Consider the following 18,176-nt stretch of genomic DNA (forward strand, 5'->3'; position numbering starts at 1 on the left):
CTGGAGTTACCATGGTTACCGGTACAATTTGGCATTGGGTTAACGGTTTAACCGCTTAACCCCGGGTTAGTGGGATGGTGCAAGTGGGCTTTAGCTGAACTCTCATATCTTAACGAATTAACTGAGTCCACAGACTCTTATTTAGCTTTAAATCTTCCCTCAGTTCCTATTTTCGCAATGGTTGAAAAAGCTGTTTCAATAATTGAAAGAGATACTCTATTAGCAATGCCAAATTAGGTTGACAAACTGGTTTGGTAGGTATTGTGAAGGATGTATTAATTTAGAAATAAAGAAGAGAGAGAATTTGTCAAAAATGTGGCAATATTAGTACAGCATAATACTATTACTTGACAATTAAAGTCTTAACCCTTAAACGCTATAACTCCACTTAAAAATATATTATAGCCGTAGTGCCCAGTGTTTTTATCACTGGGCACTACGGGTTGCGACAATATTAAATGTCGTGGGTGTTTAAAGGGTTAAGAACGTAATTGTCTTAGTCAAGGTTAATGAGGAGAATCGAATTTATGGATGTAAGGAATGTAGCAGTCAATCATATTGTTTAACAGGAATGAAAGAATAATAATTTATATCTACAGGGTGATTCAGGAGACGTGAGCAGGACTAACACTGCGCATTTCGTAAATTATAAGCAACTGTTTCGTGTCAGTATTAAAGGCTTGCTACACGGTCGCCGACAAGCCCCCAGACCGCGTGGCCTTGGCCGGTCCCGGACCGTGTAGACAGTTGTTATCAACAAAATTTGACCAAAACTGACCAAGGTCAGACGGTTAGAAGGCTTGTCGGCGACCGTGTAGCAAGCCTTTTAGTGAGTTTAACATTAATTTTGTAGTCGTGTTGAAAAAAAAGTTATTAATTTATTTACGATACATGGTCACCCTAAAATTAGAATACCAAACTACCGATATTCTGTGTCAAATTGAATGTCATCACTGTCATCACGGTCTGGTTACTTTTGAAAACTCGTATCTCACCAAGTTTGACAGTTCATTTTCTTCGTAATCAAAATGCTGTCATTACGGTAAAAGAGGTTTTATGTTTATTAATTAGGTTTTGTAGGATGACCAAGATTGTAGAGAATTAAATTTGCCCTCACCAAAAAGTTAAAAAATAGGAAAAAGTGTGGTTGTTTCACCTAAATACTACGGTGATCGATCAATTATCAGTTACTGAGTGTGTAGGATTAGTCCTGCTCACGTCTCATGAATCACCCTGTATCGTATATTTTTTACATGCTTGAATTGGTAGATGAAATAAATATGATTGACTACAACATTGGGGTAAATCGATGCCAAATAGTAAAGAACCGCGAAAAAACGTCAAATCATACTTTATTTAATGTGACATAAAGCTTAATATTGCTTAATCAAACCATATTGCATAATAAAATACAAGCTAATACTGGAGCATTCCACGGGCTGCCCCGTACAAACGCCTTTCATTTCCTGTGTTGCGACTTTTTTTTCGGCATTTAAAGCAGGCGATTATTTTTCTGTGTATATTTTTGACCATTTGTCATAGAAAAGGAATCTCTCATATCTGCAAATCTTCAGAAAATCGCGTTTGTACGGGACAAACAGTAGACAATTTCATGGAATGCTCCTACTATTAGTGATTTTACATACAAAATCACTTAAATTATTAGCTTGTATTTTGTTATATAATAGGTTTGGTCTAATAAAAAAAAAACAAAAAAAGAGTATTAAAAATTATCTTCTAAAATAAAATTTCAACCAAATTTGTGCGCGTTTTCGTGGTTTTAGTGACAAGTGTAGTGATATTGTATTTGTAGAGTTATTCGGATGTTGGCTTGACATGCTTTTGCAGTCAATGTTATGTAGATAAGGAAATATCAGGCGTAAGGGGTTATCCCCACTAGTTACCACAAAGTTGTTACCAGTGGTAACTCTTGGTATTTTTTCCCACCTTTTACCGGTGGTAACTGCGGAAAAAAATTCCCAGTTACCACCAAACCGAACCAAACTTAGTTGGTAACTACTGGGATTTTTTTTTCAGTTACCACTGGTAACAAGTTGGTGCTAAATAGTGGGAATAATCCGGTCTGATTAGACTGAGGGCAAGACTAGAACATTTTGATACTCTTTATGATGTAATTTTACTTATATTAAAGTAATTGGATGATGTAAATTTTACAATTTTTTATATGGAGGTCTTATAATGGGAAAAATATCATACAAAAGCCATGTGTTCTGTTTAAAAATTTTCAACGGAAAAGTTTAATGGAACTAGAAGAAAAAGCAACATAATGTTTTTTATTAAATTGAAATATAGAAGACCGCCTGGTCTTGTGATACAACGAGTGCTTCGCGGCACTCGCTGTGCGTGACGCTTATATGTATATTTAATAACTGGGCCCAGTTTTATAAAGTTACAAGTTACAAGTTTACAGGCGTTTACTGGCAACACTTGCTCCGTTTTTTACAATTTGCGTTTTATAAAAGTACTGTGTTACAATTTTACAGGTTACAGGTACAAGTGCCTGTAGCTCAACCATAGACGAAAATACGGGAGTTTTATAGTTTTAAACTCATAATCGAACAAGCGTTTTATAAAAATATTGTAAATTACAAGTGTAGATTGGTACACTTGTAACAAAAACTTACATACGTCTTGAGTCCTGTAACAGCACAACAGCAGTTACTTGTAGACTCGTTTTCTGAGAGATTTTAAACTTTACTCTTTATTGTTAAGCACCAACGCCAACGATTGTGCCAGGGCATGCATACTTTTCCTTGCACCTTATCAGTTTTTGTTAATGTATCTGAAATATATAGTAAATAGGATTTAAAGTGACAATATGTTTGATATTGATTTTATTGACGATTCGTTTTATTTTATCTACTAGGAAATGGAAAGGGATTATTGCCGATATTTGTCGTTGATTTATTAGCATTCGTCTCTTTATTTAAGTATAGTGCATTCACATTATGGTAAAGTGTACTATTCATAATTTTCGATACACACCGTGTTTATCTTTGAGCCGCTACCGAAACGATACATTTTAATGTAAGAATGTGAAAGAGTACTTATTTACATGTTATTTGCTTATTACGTAAATATTTCATTAAATCTAACTTAATCTGAATCTGAAAACGGCCCAAAAAGCATATCCTTGGCATGGAACGCCGCTCTCAACCACTCGATTTTTCCTTCATTTCTGGCCATTTTTCCAGTAATCAATATTTTACAGCAAACAAAAACACATAATTTAGTAGAGAACCGAGTATCTATGACACGTTTTTTTTTAAATAGTGATGTCCTTCACACCTGTAGATTTCACATGTAATCGAGATTGACCGTGGTTCTTTACAACTGTAATTATTTATGTGTATTTATAAAACACCTGTAGCCGTTCACAGTGCATTACAGGTGCCTGTAGCCTGTACTCTTGTAACCTGTAACTTGTAACTTTATAAAACTGGGCCCTGGAGTCGTCTTTAAGAACTAACCCCTCTGCCGAAAAACTTGCACAATTGTGCAAACTTTTGTATGGACTGACATGGCTATTTACACGTTACGTACAATATATGTAGAAATAGCAATACATTTGACGTCCCCTCCCTCGCAAAAATCGGCAGACTGTTTCGTACAGAAAATGACAGCCATGACGTCTCCAGTAACTAAATGCTGTAAGGCTTTACTCGATGTATACGGCTTGGTTTGCGCTACTTGTGATAATTTATCTAATAACTTGTTATTATAAGCTTTTGTTGATTTTGACGACTTCTATTGAGTGGAGATGTGTGGCCAGATGCAACAAAATGGCCTATCACAATAGTATATTATCTGATTTCAGATAGGTAAATATATGCATTGATAGTTTCCATAATTCATAAACACATTCACTGTCAGCAAGGCGCTTTTCGCTACATACGAGTTTTCTTAATCATTGGTTAAGTAGAAATGACGTCAGAGTCAACGGCCATTTTGTTGCAGATTGGAAAGGAGCAAGTTTTCAAAAATGCTTACTCATTGAGCACTTACAAAAATGTACTTTATTTATGCAGTAATAAGGTAGTTTTTCGACAAACATTGGGTTTGTTTTGGGAGCGTGTAGTCAAAATATTTCTGATCTTATACGTAGGTAGCTTAATATGCTGTAGTGTAGTTTAGGGTCATTAGTATTGGTTGGACCAATTTTATTTATGCTGTCGTTGCTCGTTCTCTGCTACTGAGGGGCTACCGCGAAAATCGAAATTCGCAAATTGCTGGAATCTTTCTCTTTTCTCCAATGAAAGCGTAATTAGAGTGACAGAGAAAAATGCCCGCATTTTGCGAACTTCTATTTTCGCGGTTATAGGCCTGGTCATCTTATTACTAATGGTTTAGTTGTAAGGAGATGATTTTTGGTTGAATTGATTGTTAAATTTTAAACTAACGAATATAATGTTTTGGAATTATTGCTCTGCTGAGGTTAATTGGTAAAAAAGAGGCGATTGTGATCAGTTTAGATTGTACCTCGTCGCAATAAAAGTTTATAAGTCAATTGATGGGGGCGTAAGCGCTGCCTAAGTATAAGGTAATTCTAGTTTAGATATTTGCGAATCTCCTTTTCCGGATGTTACGCCAATGCACCTGTATTTCGCTGTGGAATGAAACTATTCCCAGCAAACATTTTTGGTCAATATTCCGAAAAAGGCACCTATTCTAGGTGGCACAATTTAGGGGACCAAAATGAGGCACGTCGAATCGACGTCGTCGGCACGTCGAGTCGACATAAATGGGGAAAAAACGCACGTGCCGGCGACGTATTTATTGACGGTAAATTAGTGATTACAACCATTAGGTCAACACTAGGTCATGTTTCCGACGTGGATTCGACGTCGCCACGACCTGCCGCGTAGTTGAAATGTACTAATTTGGTAATATTTACCACCTTTAGACGTGATGGTGACATATTTTTATCCATATAATTACTCTGCGAGGCAATATTTAGATGAGACGCGATGAAGAGAAAAAGAGACACAAACATTACGCTTATATATTCTTTTCACTCAGAAACAAAATGTCTAACAAGAAAACAACTTTAAGTTGTGCAATGATAATGGCGGCCACTAAGTCATGTAAAATAATTTAGGCCGATTACGCAGATGAAGAACATACAAAACTATCGAACATAAAAAATATCGATGGGCTTTTGAAATATTTAAGTTTTCAACATTTTATAAAATCAAAATGCATATATTTGCTTGTAATTGAGTGTTGTAATTGAATATTTGTGTGTGTGAGTGTATTGACTCGATCAAAAATATTGTTTTATTTTGAATATTATCACAATGAAGTACCGTGCGATGGCACCATTCAAGATATAACAACTTAAATTATGCAATTTCATATTTAGCATCTCGTTATAATGAAAGAAAATGGCGGCACAACCTTATGGTATTGATAGTACTTTACAAGTGATTTTAACTATATGGTCGCAATTTGGTATCTATTTGAAGTAACATTTACCTAAAATTTGTAGCTAAATCGACATAAAATCGACGACCTAAAGGTCTCCGTATAAGAAATAATTACGTTGCAAATACACCTAGAATATCTTATTAGTACATTTGACCTATTGGTCAGACTTTGCAGTTAATTTTACCTAATATTTCGACTGATTTTCAACCATTAAGTTCCTGACTTTATGGTCTCCGTATAAGAAATAATTACGTCGCATATACACTTAAAAGGCCTTATTAGTAAATTTGACCTATTGGTCAGGATTCGAAGTTAATTTTACCTAATATTTCGACTGATTTTCAACCATTAAGTCCCTGACTTTATGGTCTCCGTATAAGAAATAATTACGTCGCATATACACCTAAAAGGCCTTATTAGTAAATTTGACCTATTGGTCAGGGTACGAAGTTAATTTTACCTAGTAATTCGACTTATTTTCAACCATTAAGTCCGTGACTTCATAGTCCCCGTATAAGTAATAATTACGTCGCAAATACACCTAAAATACCTTCTTAGTAGATTTGACCTGTTGGTCAGGGTTTAAGGTTAATTTTACCTAATATTTCGCCTTATTTTCAACCCCTAAGTCCCTGACTTCATGGTGTATTTATGAAGTGAAATTTACGTTTTATTGTCCCTATATTTTGACTTGGAAGTAAAAGTGTACAATACGTAAAATAATTGGTAACTTAGGACGTAATTTTTACTTAAATTGGTAAAATCTTCTTCAAGCCTAGGAAAAAAAACTTAAAATGTTTGCTGGGTTTCTTTTTTGCCTGTTGTCTCAGCAACTTATATGTAATTTTATTCCATAAAAGAGAGAGCAAGTAGCGACTTGTCGCTGCCGCGAGCTGATCTATCGCCGTCCGATGTCGCCAATCCTACCCGATTGAGAGGTTGTCATAATATAGTTCGTTCGCGTTAAGAATGCAGTAAAACCATAACTGTCCGCCGGCCTAGCGATGCTCGTAACCAATCAAATCCGTCCTAAGCCCCCCCCCCCCCCACTTCTGGCGTCTTTCGAGCGTCGGCGTCTACAATTCTATGGCCGCTGCTCGACGCAACGTCGACGCAGCGTCGACGCAACTGCGCAGCGACGTCATTTTCCATAGCGCTGACCAGACGCCGACGCTCGAAAGACGCTAGATGTGGGGGGGCCCTAATTAGAATGTATACCTTCAACTGGTCAATGTGAAGTTGACTTTCTAATAAAATTAGGAATGATTTCATTGGTTACGGGCGTGCCTAGGTAAATATAATGATTTTATTGCATTCGTAACGCGAACGAAGTACAGTGTATATTATTATTATATGCTCACGAGGGCCTACAGCGAACACCGAAGTTCACAAATTTCGGGCATTTTTCTCTGTCTCTGTGTCAATCTGCGAACTTTGGTGTTCGCGGTAGGCCCTCAGAGATCGTTTTCTTGCTGTATGATTAGTGGCTAATACCATTAGAATCGTAACACAAAGAAAATACTTATCGTTGTTTATCATGAACAGTGGTATAAAACAAAATTCAATGCCGTTCGATTTCAGTAAAAGATAGAATATTGAATACAATAGCATTTCATTTTGAGTTGTGCCACTGTTCATGATAAGCAACGTTATAAGAGAATGACAACCTAACTGTGAGAAACAAGACTTAAGCTCTGCGGTGGCGGTTATAATATAATGCTGTGTTTTATACCCAGATCTCCTGTCCGATGCTTTGGTTTATAATTTAGTCTTAAAGCGCAGGTGAAAAGCGAATTTTAGCAAGACTACGATTTTAATTATGCTCAGTTTTTGTAAATAATCTAAAAATTCATCGTCGTCTTTGCCCCGCCTATATTTAAAATAACATGGATTTTGTTTATATCTTGCCAAAATTCGCGATTTTACTGAAAATATAGTATATATATCCACCGTTAGGTTTCCCTTTTCTTATTTAAGTGCGCAATTATTTATATTTTATTCTCAATCACAATATGTTACCATTTTTCACTTAATATTATTAATAATCTATTGTGTAAGATTTTATAAAAATTGCCGCTTTTATTTTTGTAAGTTTTCGTTTGTTTTTTTTTTTGTTTTGTTGGCAAGTATCGGTATACGTTCACTGAATAATATAATTATTTATACGCTAGTTCTAGCATTTGCTGTTTACTTATACATCGAAGAACCGATCCTTAATAAAGATGATAGGTAAAAATGTGTTGAAAAAGTGTATTTTCCAGACCACAGATGGTTATGTTTAGTTTTGTTTTTAGTATATTTATTGCTGCGAGAAGTCAGTGAGAATCGGCATTGTGTTATCCAAATAAACTTTTGTATGTGTATATGAAAATTTGTTTTATTTTCTATTAAATCCCCCTACGCGAACATACGCACACACGCGCATTTCGGTGTTATGATAAGACTCTTATCCCATGTACAGTGCTCAAAAGTATCTTAACATTCTCGTATAGGTCCTTTAACGTCTTCAGAATAGGTATTTATAGTGTTCCATACAAAACTTTGTTCACGGAACACTTATGTGATACTTCGGTCTTGCAAATTACTTATTTTTGTGTTCAGATATGTTTGAACACCTTGGCCGCGACACTAGCGATATTAGTAGGGATAAACGACTACCTACGAACAGAGAACCCGCTTAGCGGGTCGCTGGCAGCGAATGTGTTAACTGACCATCGATGTACCTTATGTCTTTGCAATAAGGTCTACGAATTGTCATTCAACAGTGAGGACGTTGCTACAAAAAAGTAAGAAAACACGACATAGATATAAATATTTTATTTGCAAAACAAAAATGCAGCAGACAGTTCACTAAAATATCATCGTGTGTCATAACGGTGATTAATATTTTGTTCTATTTCATTCCACTAGATTAAACTTAAAACATTATAATGTTGGCTGCTTTTGATCATCTTGATTTATTCGAATTACAGCTACTTTAGCTTAAATTTCTACAATGAAGAAATCGAAATCGGTTCATCCCTCTACTATGCTACAGACAAATATTAAATTGAATATTGTTTTGTATATCAATACAGTAGTTTTTTTCGATTACATTTTTGCACCTTAGTCTTACAATATTCATGGCACTATTTGTGATGTTCCACATGTAAAGCTAAGTTATGGCGTTTACGCTATTATTAACGACCCTCCAATAATAATACGGTGCTAGGCGATGTAAGCGCCGACCGCCATAAAGTACCTTTATCATGGAACATCACATTTCATCCATAAAGTGATAGGTACGCGGTATTGGATATGCGGAGTGGAGTGCACGATTGATAGGGGTACTTACTAAAAGCGACAGAAAGTGGCGGATTTGCAGTGTTGGCCGCCCGAGACCCCAGGTCCTGTGGTAACTACTAGCCGCCTCTTTCGCAGCACCCATCTATAAGTACACTGCCGCCTTACAGTCCAATATCTTGCCGCTCTAGGCCTGGGCCTACGAGCCTTAGGGCAAATCCGCCACTGGCGACAGAGCATTAAATGGCTAAAACAGGAACTTTCGTGGGTTCAAATAACTCGGACCACGACTATTTAGAACCATTTCGATTTAAAAAACTTATTATTATTGCAATTATTACAACCGGGGTTGATTATGAATAATTATTTTTCGGGTACAATATATACTTACTATACCAACATTAGGCGTATGACTGGATACAGTTGTTATTATGCTTATTTTTAAATACATATAACTAATATTTAAGTACAAATAAAAACCAACATGAATTAAATTCGGCATTAAACATACAATACCTACTATTTAGGCGTGAACTTAAAATTTCGTAAAATATAAAAAAAAAGAATTTTCAATATGTTACAAATAAAAAAACGAATACTTTTTGTTTAGCATTGTGCGTCGAGATCTAAATAAATACTACATTAACAATGTAACGTTAAACTTTGAATGTAAAACCAACATGTATAAATTGTAAAAATAAATGTACAAATATGTTTAATAAAGAAAAAAATGTAGGTATAAGGTAAACGCCCCAGTGCTCGACATGCTAATGCCCAATAGATAACACCCTGCTGTCACTTCCATTGTGTGACACACTTAGACATGCTTATGACCTTACATATGAGCAATTGAGCATTCACTTAGGTCATCTTAAAAATAGGTACCTAAGTATAAAAAAATAATGGCAAAAGGATACATTTCATTTAAATAAATATGCAAAGAGAGCACTCATGAAAACATACAGTCATAGAACCATAGACTGGGGTTACTTGAATTCGAGGGGTAACATCGACCAGACATTGGTTTTTGTAATTAATGCGATCCATTATGGACTATGGTTTAAGAATCAAATTCCTTGCAGATTTAAATTCGATGATCAATGTTACCCCGTGAAAAAAAACCAGTCGACGGTAACTATATTTTAGAAAATAAATACACACGATTAAAGGATAGTTTGTCAAATAAATTTAATTTTAACATGGTGTATTGGGATAATTCCGAGCTTCTGCTTTGAAATGTGAATAAAGGACCTGTATTGACTCGCAAAATAATAGATTCAGATGTCATATTTATTTATTGTCTTGCCTGTCGTTACCACAGCATGATAGTCTACAGTCTACAACTCTACACTATAATGGTTATAATTTTTCGGAATTACCCCATTCAGCTTAACAAACTATAAGACATACTTAATTTAAATAGGATAAACTACACTACAAAAATACTACACAAACTTTACAAAATAAATTACAGTCGATACTTATTTTAAAGGGTATCGGCATTAGGTAGTTTACATCAAAATATTTTCACCAGGGATAAATACCGTCTTAAATAAATGCAATCACAAACTGTTACTTATATTTTAGTTGCTTTCCTTACCTAATTTATACAACACATTACGTGGGCAGGTTTTCAAAAATAATGACAAGGCGTAAAACAAAATCATTATTATGGTTTAATAGCATTTTTGTTCTCCGTAAATTATTGACTATTTAAAATTTAAACAGAAGGACTAGTAAGAGGCAAAAGGTCAATAAATTGTTCTGTGCCCGAATTTATATAGGTATACTATAGGTACACTGAATACATAAAAGTTTGTACTTAATGCCGTTTCAGGGTCTCCCCAGATATATCGACGGGAATTCGGCAAAAGCCGATAGGAAAAAGCTTAATGTCTTCGCAATGAGAGCGAAAAAGCCGTTGACGCGTCGGCAGGCGCTGGCCGATGCGAGCCGACCCGAATGAGGCGAGACCCCTACATATGTAAAGTTTTAGTTTTATAAGATGTGCTCTAGAATGTACAAATTCATTTATTTATAAACATGTATGTCCTTATTGTATTCTCGTCTGATTGTTTCGATTGAACAGTTTTTTTTGCACAAGTAAATAAACTTACAATGGGTGTAAAGCCAATACATCTACTTAACTAATATTTTACACTACTATGCACCCGTGATGTCTTACGTACTTTATTAATTTTATTATGCTACAAATATTGTACAGAAAACAGGGTGGCTTTGGAATGCAGGGGCGACTTTGAGATTTCAATTTTAAGCCATATTAGTATTTATGTGCGATTTATTTGTAGTAGATAAATATGAATTCATATTAGAGTAAATAAAAAATAATGCTATTTTTATGCCATTTCAATAACTATCAAAGTAACCCCATTATCCTAGTCACCCCGTTTTACGGTACCTAACATATTATTTATTATGCTTGAATAACACGTGCGTTGTATTGCTATGTGATGTGTGTTGGAAAGGGTAAATGTCTACAAATACTAAAAGCTACCTATAATTACTTTTTAGAGATTCAGTCACAGGGAAACTCTAGATAGAATTAGTGAATATTATCTAACTGGACTGGGAATAACGCGTAGATATAAACTCGTAAGTCCCAATGGGCACTATAAAATACACCACTTAAATGAAGTAGCATTTCTTTTGTTCTATTTCCTTCTCAAACAAACGAAATTCATCCCAATTTACTATAACACAAGGTTCAAATTAAAAATAGTCAAATTTTGCATGGTGGACCTTACGAAGATAAGAGATAACTGCATCAATCTATGTTTATTGTAGGCTAATCTTATACAGCCTGTATTTGTTCTTTTTATATAAAGCATAACTGTTAACTGGCTGCATGATGGCTAACCTAACCTAACGCTAATTATATTTTACATAACATTTAAAGTGTATAAGTGTAAAATTACCTAAGCGTGTACTTGCGGTCTTATTTACCTATAAATTGCTGCCTAATAACTATTACTTCACCACACGTGATCTAGTCCACAGGCAAAACATCCTCCAGACTGAGCATAGTCGCGCTACCCCCTCTGCCACGCATACGGTAATTTTATTCCATGTTCGAGTCGAAAGTGTCTTTGTGTGACGTCCGTGTCTTTGAACGGAGCAATCACGGCACGGGACTTCGCTCACCTCGTCCCGCACACCCCCGCATTTTTGGCATCATCGTTTGCATGAAATAATTGCTCTAAACTCGGCCTAGAGGATTCCTAGTCTATGGTCTAGTCTGTCTCGCGTGCGAGATGCAGACGCGCTGATAATGGAATCTTCGTCCATTTTTACTAAGGTGCGTATACGGTACGGCAGCAAAGTGTTTTCCTTATTTACCGCCACTCTCGAGTTTAGCTTGTCAAACTACTATTAACGCACTAGTTGCCAAGCTATTTAAAGCTTCGTTATATTGTTCAGCCGAATTCTAAAACACATAATAAATCGTGCTACCAACCTTTGACTTCAATCATTAGTAAAAGCTCCTCTACACGATGGCCACTCCAAGGGACGCATTTATGCGTTAGAGGGAGCAAGTGATATTGCTATCTCATTCTACCGCATGGCTGCGTCCCTTGGAGTGGCCGGCGTTGGCCCTCCGTGTAGAGGAGCCATAAGAAATGTTTACGGACTGCCTAATTTTAGGTAGGTGTAATAAACTGCCAAATAAATAATCGACCCATACTGATAATGAGGGGTAGCTTTGAAATAGAGGGGCGACTTTGAAATTTCAGTTTTTAAACCATAATATATTTATATGCTGGTATTTTTTTCAGTAGGCGGACATCAATTTATAGTAAATAAATAAATATTGGGGACATCTTACACAGATCAACCTAGCCCCAAACTAAGCAAAGCTTGTACTATGGGTACTAGGCGACGATACATATACTTATATAGATAAATACATATTTATATACATAGAAAACACCAATGACTCAGGAACAAATATTAGTGTTCATCACACAAATAAATGCCCTTACTGGGATTCGAACCCAGGACCATCGGCTTAGCAGGCAGGGTCACTACCCACTAGGCCAGACCGGTCGTCAACCTAGTAATAACCTAGTAGTAACCTAGTAATCAAACTAGTTATACGGACAGTTTCAGTAAATAATGAATAATGGTAATTTTCTAGCCGTTATAAAACTATCAAAGTAACCCCACATTTTCATAGTTAAAGCCACCCCCCTTTTACTGGTAGGGACCTGTAACACGCTAGGCAACACCATTCCATTATCGTTCACGCATACATAAATGCTTTGCCAGCTAAAGAAAAGAAGCATTACCACAAGTATTTTCGTACATGGACCCGCCTTTTGCTTTTTCTCTATTGCACGCGCTTAATTATATTGTAATCACGCTCGCACAGTGGCATTGTCAGCCGGCATCATGGGCGCGACAGCAATATAATTATGCGCGTGCAATAGAGATAGCAACGGGCGGTTCAGTGGAAGAAAATCCTTGTGGTGTCTTTTCTTTATCGATGTGTTTAAAAAAAATTTTGGGTATCCTAATTTGAAACCAACTATCAAACTATCTCCCACTCGCTATCCGAGTGTTCCTCTGGCGACATCAAATTCTTCGCGTCTTTTATACCATTCGACTGCATCTCTAACCTCAACTCTATATTCTCTAGATTCCAATTATTAGGTAACTTTACAATCTTGGGCACTAAGTCTACATCCTTATCTATTTTATGTTTTGGGGTGACAATTTCTGGTTCCTTGAATTGTGGTACGTACTCGTCTTTAGGACAGTCTTCAATTTTGGTGGTGATGCTTAGGGAGTCCAGGTTGAGCATTTTCGCTAGGATTTTCTCTTTTTCTTCTATTTGCTTTTCTAGAAGGTCGTCGTTCTGTTGGTCGTTGTTTCTGCAAATCAATATTATAGATGAGTATTAATGAAAGCTAATGAACTATTCAAGATTTCATAACAACTAATTATTTCTGAAATCATTAATATAATAAAGAACTCGATTGTGAAAGCCTTACAAGGCTCTACAATTCGACTTAATTATGTCTACAGTGGGGTAAAATGTGGCAAGTTGGCAACAAATCGATAAACATCAAACTTCCGATGAAAATACATATAACTTTTATAGTTGTGTTGTATTGTTATATTGAGTCGCTGCAGACTTAATTTAGACGACCTGTGAAAATTGTAGGTTAATTCTTCGTCAGCACAGATGCCAGTGTAGGTCTATGCAGGGTGGAAAGATAAGTCGGGCCCTGGAGGAAAACTACCTTAAATCCTTAAGCTGGCTCATTTTACTTAAAGGAGACATTCCTTTATTTTTAAAAAGAAACAACACTGCATTCAAAGATTTTCTAAAACTCGCTTGCCTCGCCCGGGAATAGAACCGACTAAAAATTCCAAAAAATAAAAACTCGCAATTTTATTCTACTAGTGGATACAGTTAATGTTAATGATAACATTTCTCCAAGAAACATTAGGTCTTATTACACTCGTCTGTCGTACAAAATATCCATAAAATCTTAAGATTTTTACTTAAGATTTTTTTAGACAAGCCAATTTGAAGAAAAATACCTTGAATGCAGTTTTGCTTCTTTTTAAAAATAAAGGAATGTCTCCTTTAAGTAAAATGAGCCAGCTTAAGGATTTAAGGTAGTTTCCCTCCAGGGCCCGACTTATCTTTCCACCCTGTATACGCCTGAGTCACAGTTTAGCTACCTGGTGTGATGGTACAGTACAGCGACTCACCCATAAACGCTGACGTGCATGAGGCAGGGGCTGGTGGTGGTGACGCGCGCGGGGGTGAGGGCGCGCGGGGTGGAGGCGCCGGAGCCGGGGCGGCGGCGGCTGCGCCGGGAGTGGATCAGCTCCGAATCGCATTTTTTCTCCATTATGCTGGAATAAATGTTTTGATGTAACTCTTCGCCTGTACGTTTCATCTTTAGACGAAAAAGAAAGAAAAAAAACCGGTCAAGTGCGAGTCAGACGCGCGCACGAAGGGTTCCGTACAATAATGCAAAATCCGGCAAAAAAATAACGGTCACCCATCCAAGTACTGACCCCGCCCGACATTGCTTAACTTCGGTCAAAAATCACGTTTGTTGTATGGGAGCCCCACTTAAATCTTTAATTTATTCTGTTTTTAGTATTTGTTGTTATAGCGGCAGCAGAAATACATTATCTGTGAAAATTTCAACTGTCTAGCTATCACGGTTCGTGAGATACAGCCTGGTGACAGACGGACGGACGGACGGACAGCAGAGTCTTAACTAGTAATAGGGTCCCGTTTTACCCTTTGGGTACGGAACCCTAACAACACTTTATGACAACATACAGCAATAACTAATTTAGCTGTGAAAAATTCGAGTCACTTATTTTTCTAAGACCGCTTCCAATATTAGTAACTCTTTGCTTTGGAAACTTATTAGCTTTTAGATTTTTAATACTGTTAGTTTTTTTTTTGTTGTCTTAATAATCTTATTATTTTCTTTAGTACCATCATCATAGTGTTAATTTTTTTTAAAAAGTAATAACGTTATACAGGGTGTTTGGTACATCGTTTGCCAAATTAAAACGGCAGATAGATTCACTCATTTGCTATCTTCTCAGGCCTAGAAATTTTTAATTTGGTGCAAAAAAATTTTTTCACTTCTATGATTTTTTCCTAAATATCAAATTTTTACTTGCGTAGTAGTAAAAAAAGACTATGGCCAATTTTGTTTTTCTAGGCATGAGAAGATAGCAAATGACTCAAGCTATCTACCGTTTTAATTTGGCAAACGATGTACCAAACACCCTGTAGATCAATGAATTGAAATAAACGATTTTTTAAATGTTATTATTTATTTATTTATTTAAACTTTATTGCACAAAGTATATACAAAAATGTACAAATGGCGGACTTAATGCCAAATGGCATTCTCTACCAGTCAACCATAGGGCCAAACAGACATCTACAATTGTTATGTTATAGTAATGACGGAGTCCCGTCCTGTCTCCTAGTCTATAATCTCACCTGTTATACAGTTTAAGCTTTTTCTGCAGCTCTTCTGACTTGACCCTCCTGATCTCCTCCGCCTCCGACGACACGTCTTTGAACTCGTTTATAATGGACTCCAAAACGTCGCGAGAAACGTCAGGCAACTGCCTAACTGGCGGCAGTTCGAAACACTCTTCAGCCACTGTTGCGTCCTTAGCGTCCTGTGAATAAAACATCGTAAACAGGCTACACCCTCGTCACCGTCAGGCGTGGCTCACTCCACGATTTCGTCGCTTTGCAAAAAATGCAAAAAATGAATTAAAATTGGTGCGGAACGGCTGTACTTGTAGCTACCTGAGCTACAAATACATCCGTTCCGCACCAATTTTAGTGGCTAGCCATAAGCCGCGCGGCCATATCAGTCCTGATCGTAACAGACGCGTTTTGTTACAGTATGAGTCTTCTGTACCTAGTACTATTATTTATTCTGTGCCCTCGTGCCGCCCACCATACAAAATTGTAGCCAAGGAAGTAGGAATCTTGTATTTTCAATTGGCTTGAATTTCATTTGTTCGATATTTTTACGAGACAAATGAAATGCTTCGTCCTTTGTTTTAAATTAAGGTTGACATTCCATCAAAACTGAGTGTACATCCTAATGTACATTGGGCGGTACGAGGATACAGAGAGATAATTTGTCATCACTTGTTATTTACCTAAACTCTTTCGTCCAGTTCTCTTTAGTTCACTAGTGAGTAAACAAGGGTTAATTTTACATCATTTTGGTGACAGCTTGGTTGGGTTAAAAATCGGTAGATATAGCCAATTTGAGGCGAAATGCGTACGTAATTTAATTAGAGACAAAGTTTAGGTGATTGAAATAGTATTTAAATATCGTGACTGTATTATTTTTGCATGCTGCATGGTGGTCATAAGAATCTAGTCATAGTTTTAGGTAATATTCAATATTTCTATGCCTATTCAGGCAGGATGTGCTGTTCAGAAATTGTATTTTACATCTTTATTGTACCGCATTCAAGAAATAAATAAATGATTATGAAATTACCTGTACCGATTCTTTTAACCTTTTGGACGCCAATGACCGATATATCTGCACCGCCGGTCCAACGCCAAAGACGGATTAATCAGTCACAAACCACAGAGCAATATAGACCTACGTGCATATGCATAAAGTTCAATTTCTGTTTTGACACTTCGGTGAAGTGGCGTCCGAGTGACAGCTTTTGTGTTTGACACGGCGTCAACAAGGTTATAACAAATATACTGCGACTACAAAGCTATGACGGACTGACTATGTTCCTCTTGTAAAGAACAATTGGCAATTTTACCAGCAAATTGTAGGATTCAAAGAAAAGGACCCTGTGAACCTTTTGCCATTGGCAATAAGGCCCTCATTACAACTTCCAATGTTGCCCCTACCTTTGTTAGCCAATTTGGTGCCTCCAGCACACTGGTTATGAACGCCGTCTGGTCGAGGGTGACGTCGCGCACTGTGTTCACGACTTGCTGGATTGAGTTGGTAAGGGATTTCGTCATCAGGTTGATCGAGTCGTCTGTTGGAAAAGATGATTATTCTTCTTTAAACGCATTAGAAAAATATACTGTCAGTATTAAAATAGTTATTTACGATACAAGTGCGGAAAAGAGGAAATTACCTACTCGCACGTGTATCGAACAACGTACACACACACAGTACACCTGTGTGTAGTGTGTGTGTGTACGTTGTTCGATCCACACACAGTCGCCATCAGATATATATCGGAGCGGAAAAGGTGTTCACAATATATGAACACGCACTCTAACGCCTTGACAATAAAGGCGTGCTCAGATATTTGTGAGCACCTTGGCCGCTCCGATATATCTGATGGCGACTGTACATACGGCCCTTTAAACTTTTGACATCGCACGAAAAATGATATTTTACGCACTAGTGCGGGAAAATAGGACCATATGTCATCATCATCATCATCATCATCATTTCAGCCTATATACGTCCCACTGCTGAGCACAGGCCTCCTCTCATGCGCGAGAGGGCCCATATGTACTGTAAAATATTTTTACACCTCATTATTTAATTACTAATTATTAATTAAGTATTTACTTACGGGAATATTCTTAACTGTTAATTAGGACTTAAGCAATAAAAATTTGACTTAATGTCAGTTAACGCATTCACTGTCAGCGCATGCTACACGATACGCTTTATGCGCAGATAACCAGTGGCGGATTTGCAGTCTTTGCCGCCCTAGGCCCCAGGCCCTATAGCCGCCCCTTTCGCAGCACCCATCATATTGACTACATTGTAAGTTATTTCTTGTTACCATCAGCGAAATTTTTTGTCACAATTTGCCGCCCCAAAATTATTGCCGACCTAGGTATGCCCGGGCTTACTGGGCTTTGAAGCAAATCTGCCACTGCAGATAACAGTTTGAGAGGCCTCTCATCATAAATC

General features: G+C 36.9%; 1 protein-coding gene and 1 long non-coding RNA gene across 2 annotated transcripts in view; one reads left to right on the top strand and one right to left on the bottom strand.

Moving 5' to 3' along the window:
* Window positions 1-6,619: 6,619 nt before the first annotated feature.
* On the top strand, window positions 6,620-7,819 carry LOC134671656 (uncharacterized). Its single transcript, XR_010099243.1, has 2 exons — window positions 6,620-6,975; window positions 7,107-7,819. It is a non-coding gene; the product is annotated as an uncharacterized LOC134671656 (long non-coding RNA).
* Window positions 7,820-8,250: 431 nt separating this feature from the next.
* LOC134672068 (WD repeat-containing protein CG11141) overlaps window positions 8,251-18,176 on the bottom strand; it is a 38,887-nt gene continuing 28,961 nt past the window's right edge. Inside the window, exons 8-11 of the mRNA XM_063529970.1 lie at window positions 17,144-17,277; window positions 15,740-15,924; window positions 14,473-14,619; window positions 8,251-13,622 (exon numbers count right to left, since the gene is read on the bottom strand). Coding sequence (XP_063386040.1) covers window positions 13,280-13,622; window positions 14,473-14,619; window positions 15,740-15,924; window positions 17,144-17,277 — 809 coding nt within the window. The 3' untranslated portion in view covers window positions 8,251-13,279. The remainder of the gene's footprint in view (window positions 13,623-14,472; window positions 14,620-15,739; window positions 15,925-17,143; window positions 17,278-18,176) is intronic.

The sequence above is a fragment of the Cydia fagiglandana genome, chromosome 16 (assembly GCF_963556715.1).
Source record: "Cydia fagiglandana chromosome 16, ilCydFagi1.1, whole genome shotgun sequence".
Classification (NCBI taxonomy): domain Eukaryota; kingdom Metazoa; phylum Arthropoda; class Insecta; order Lepidoptera; family Tortricidae; genus Cydia; species Cydia fagiglandana.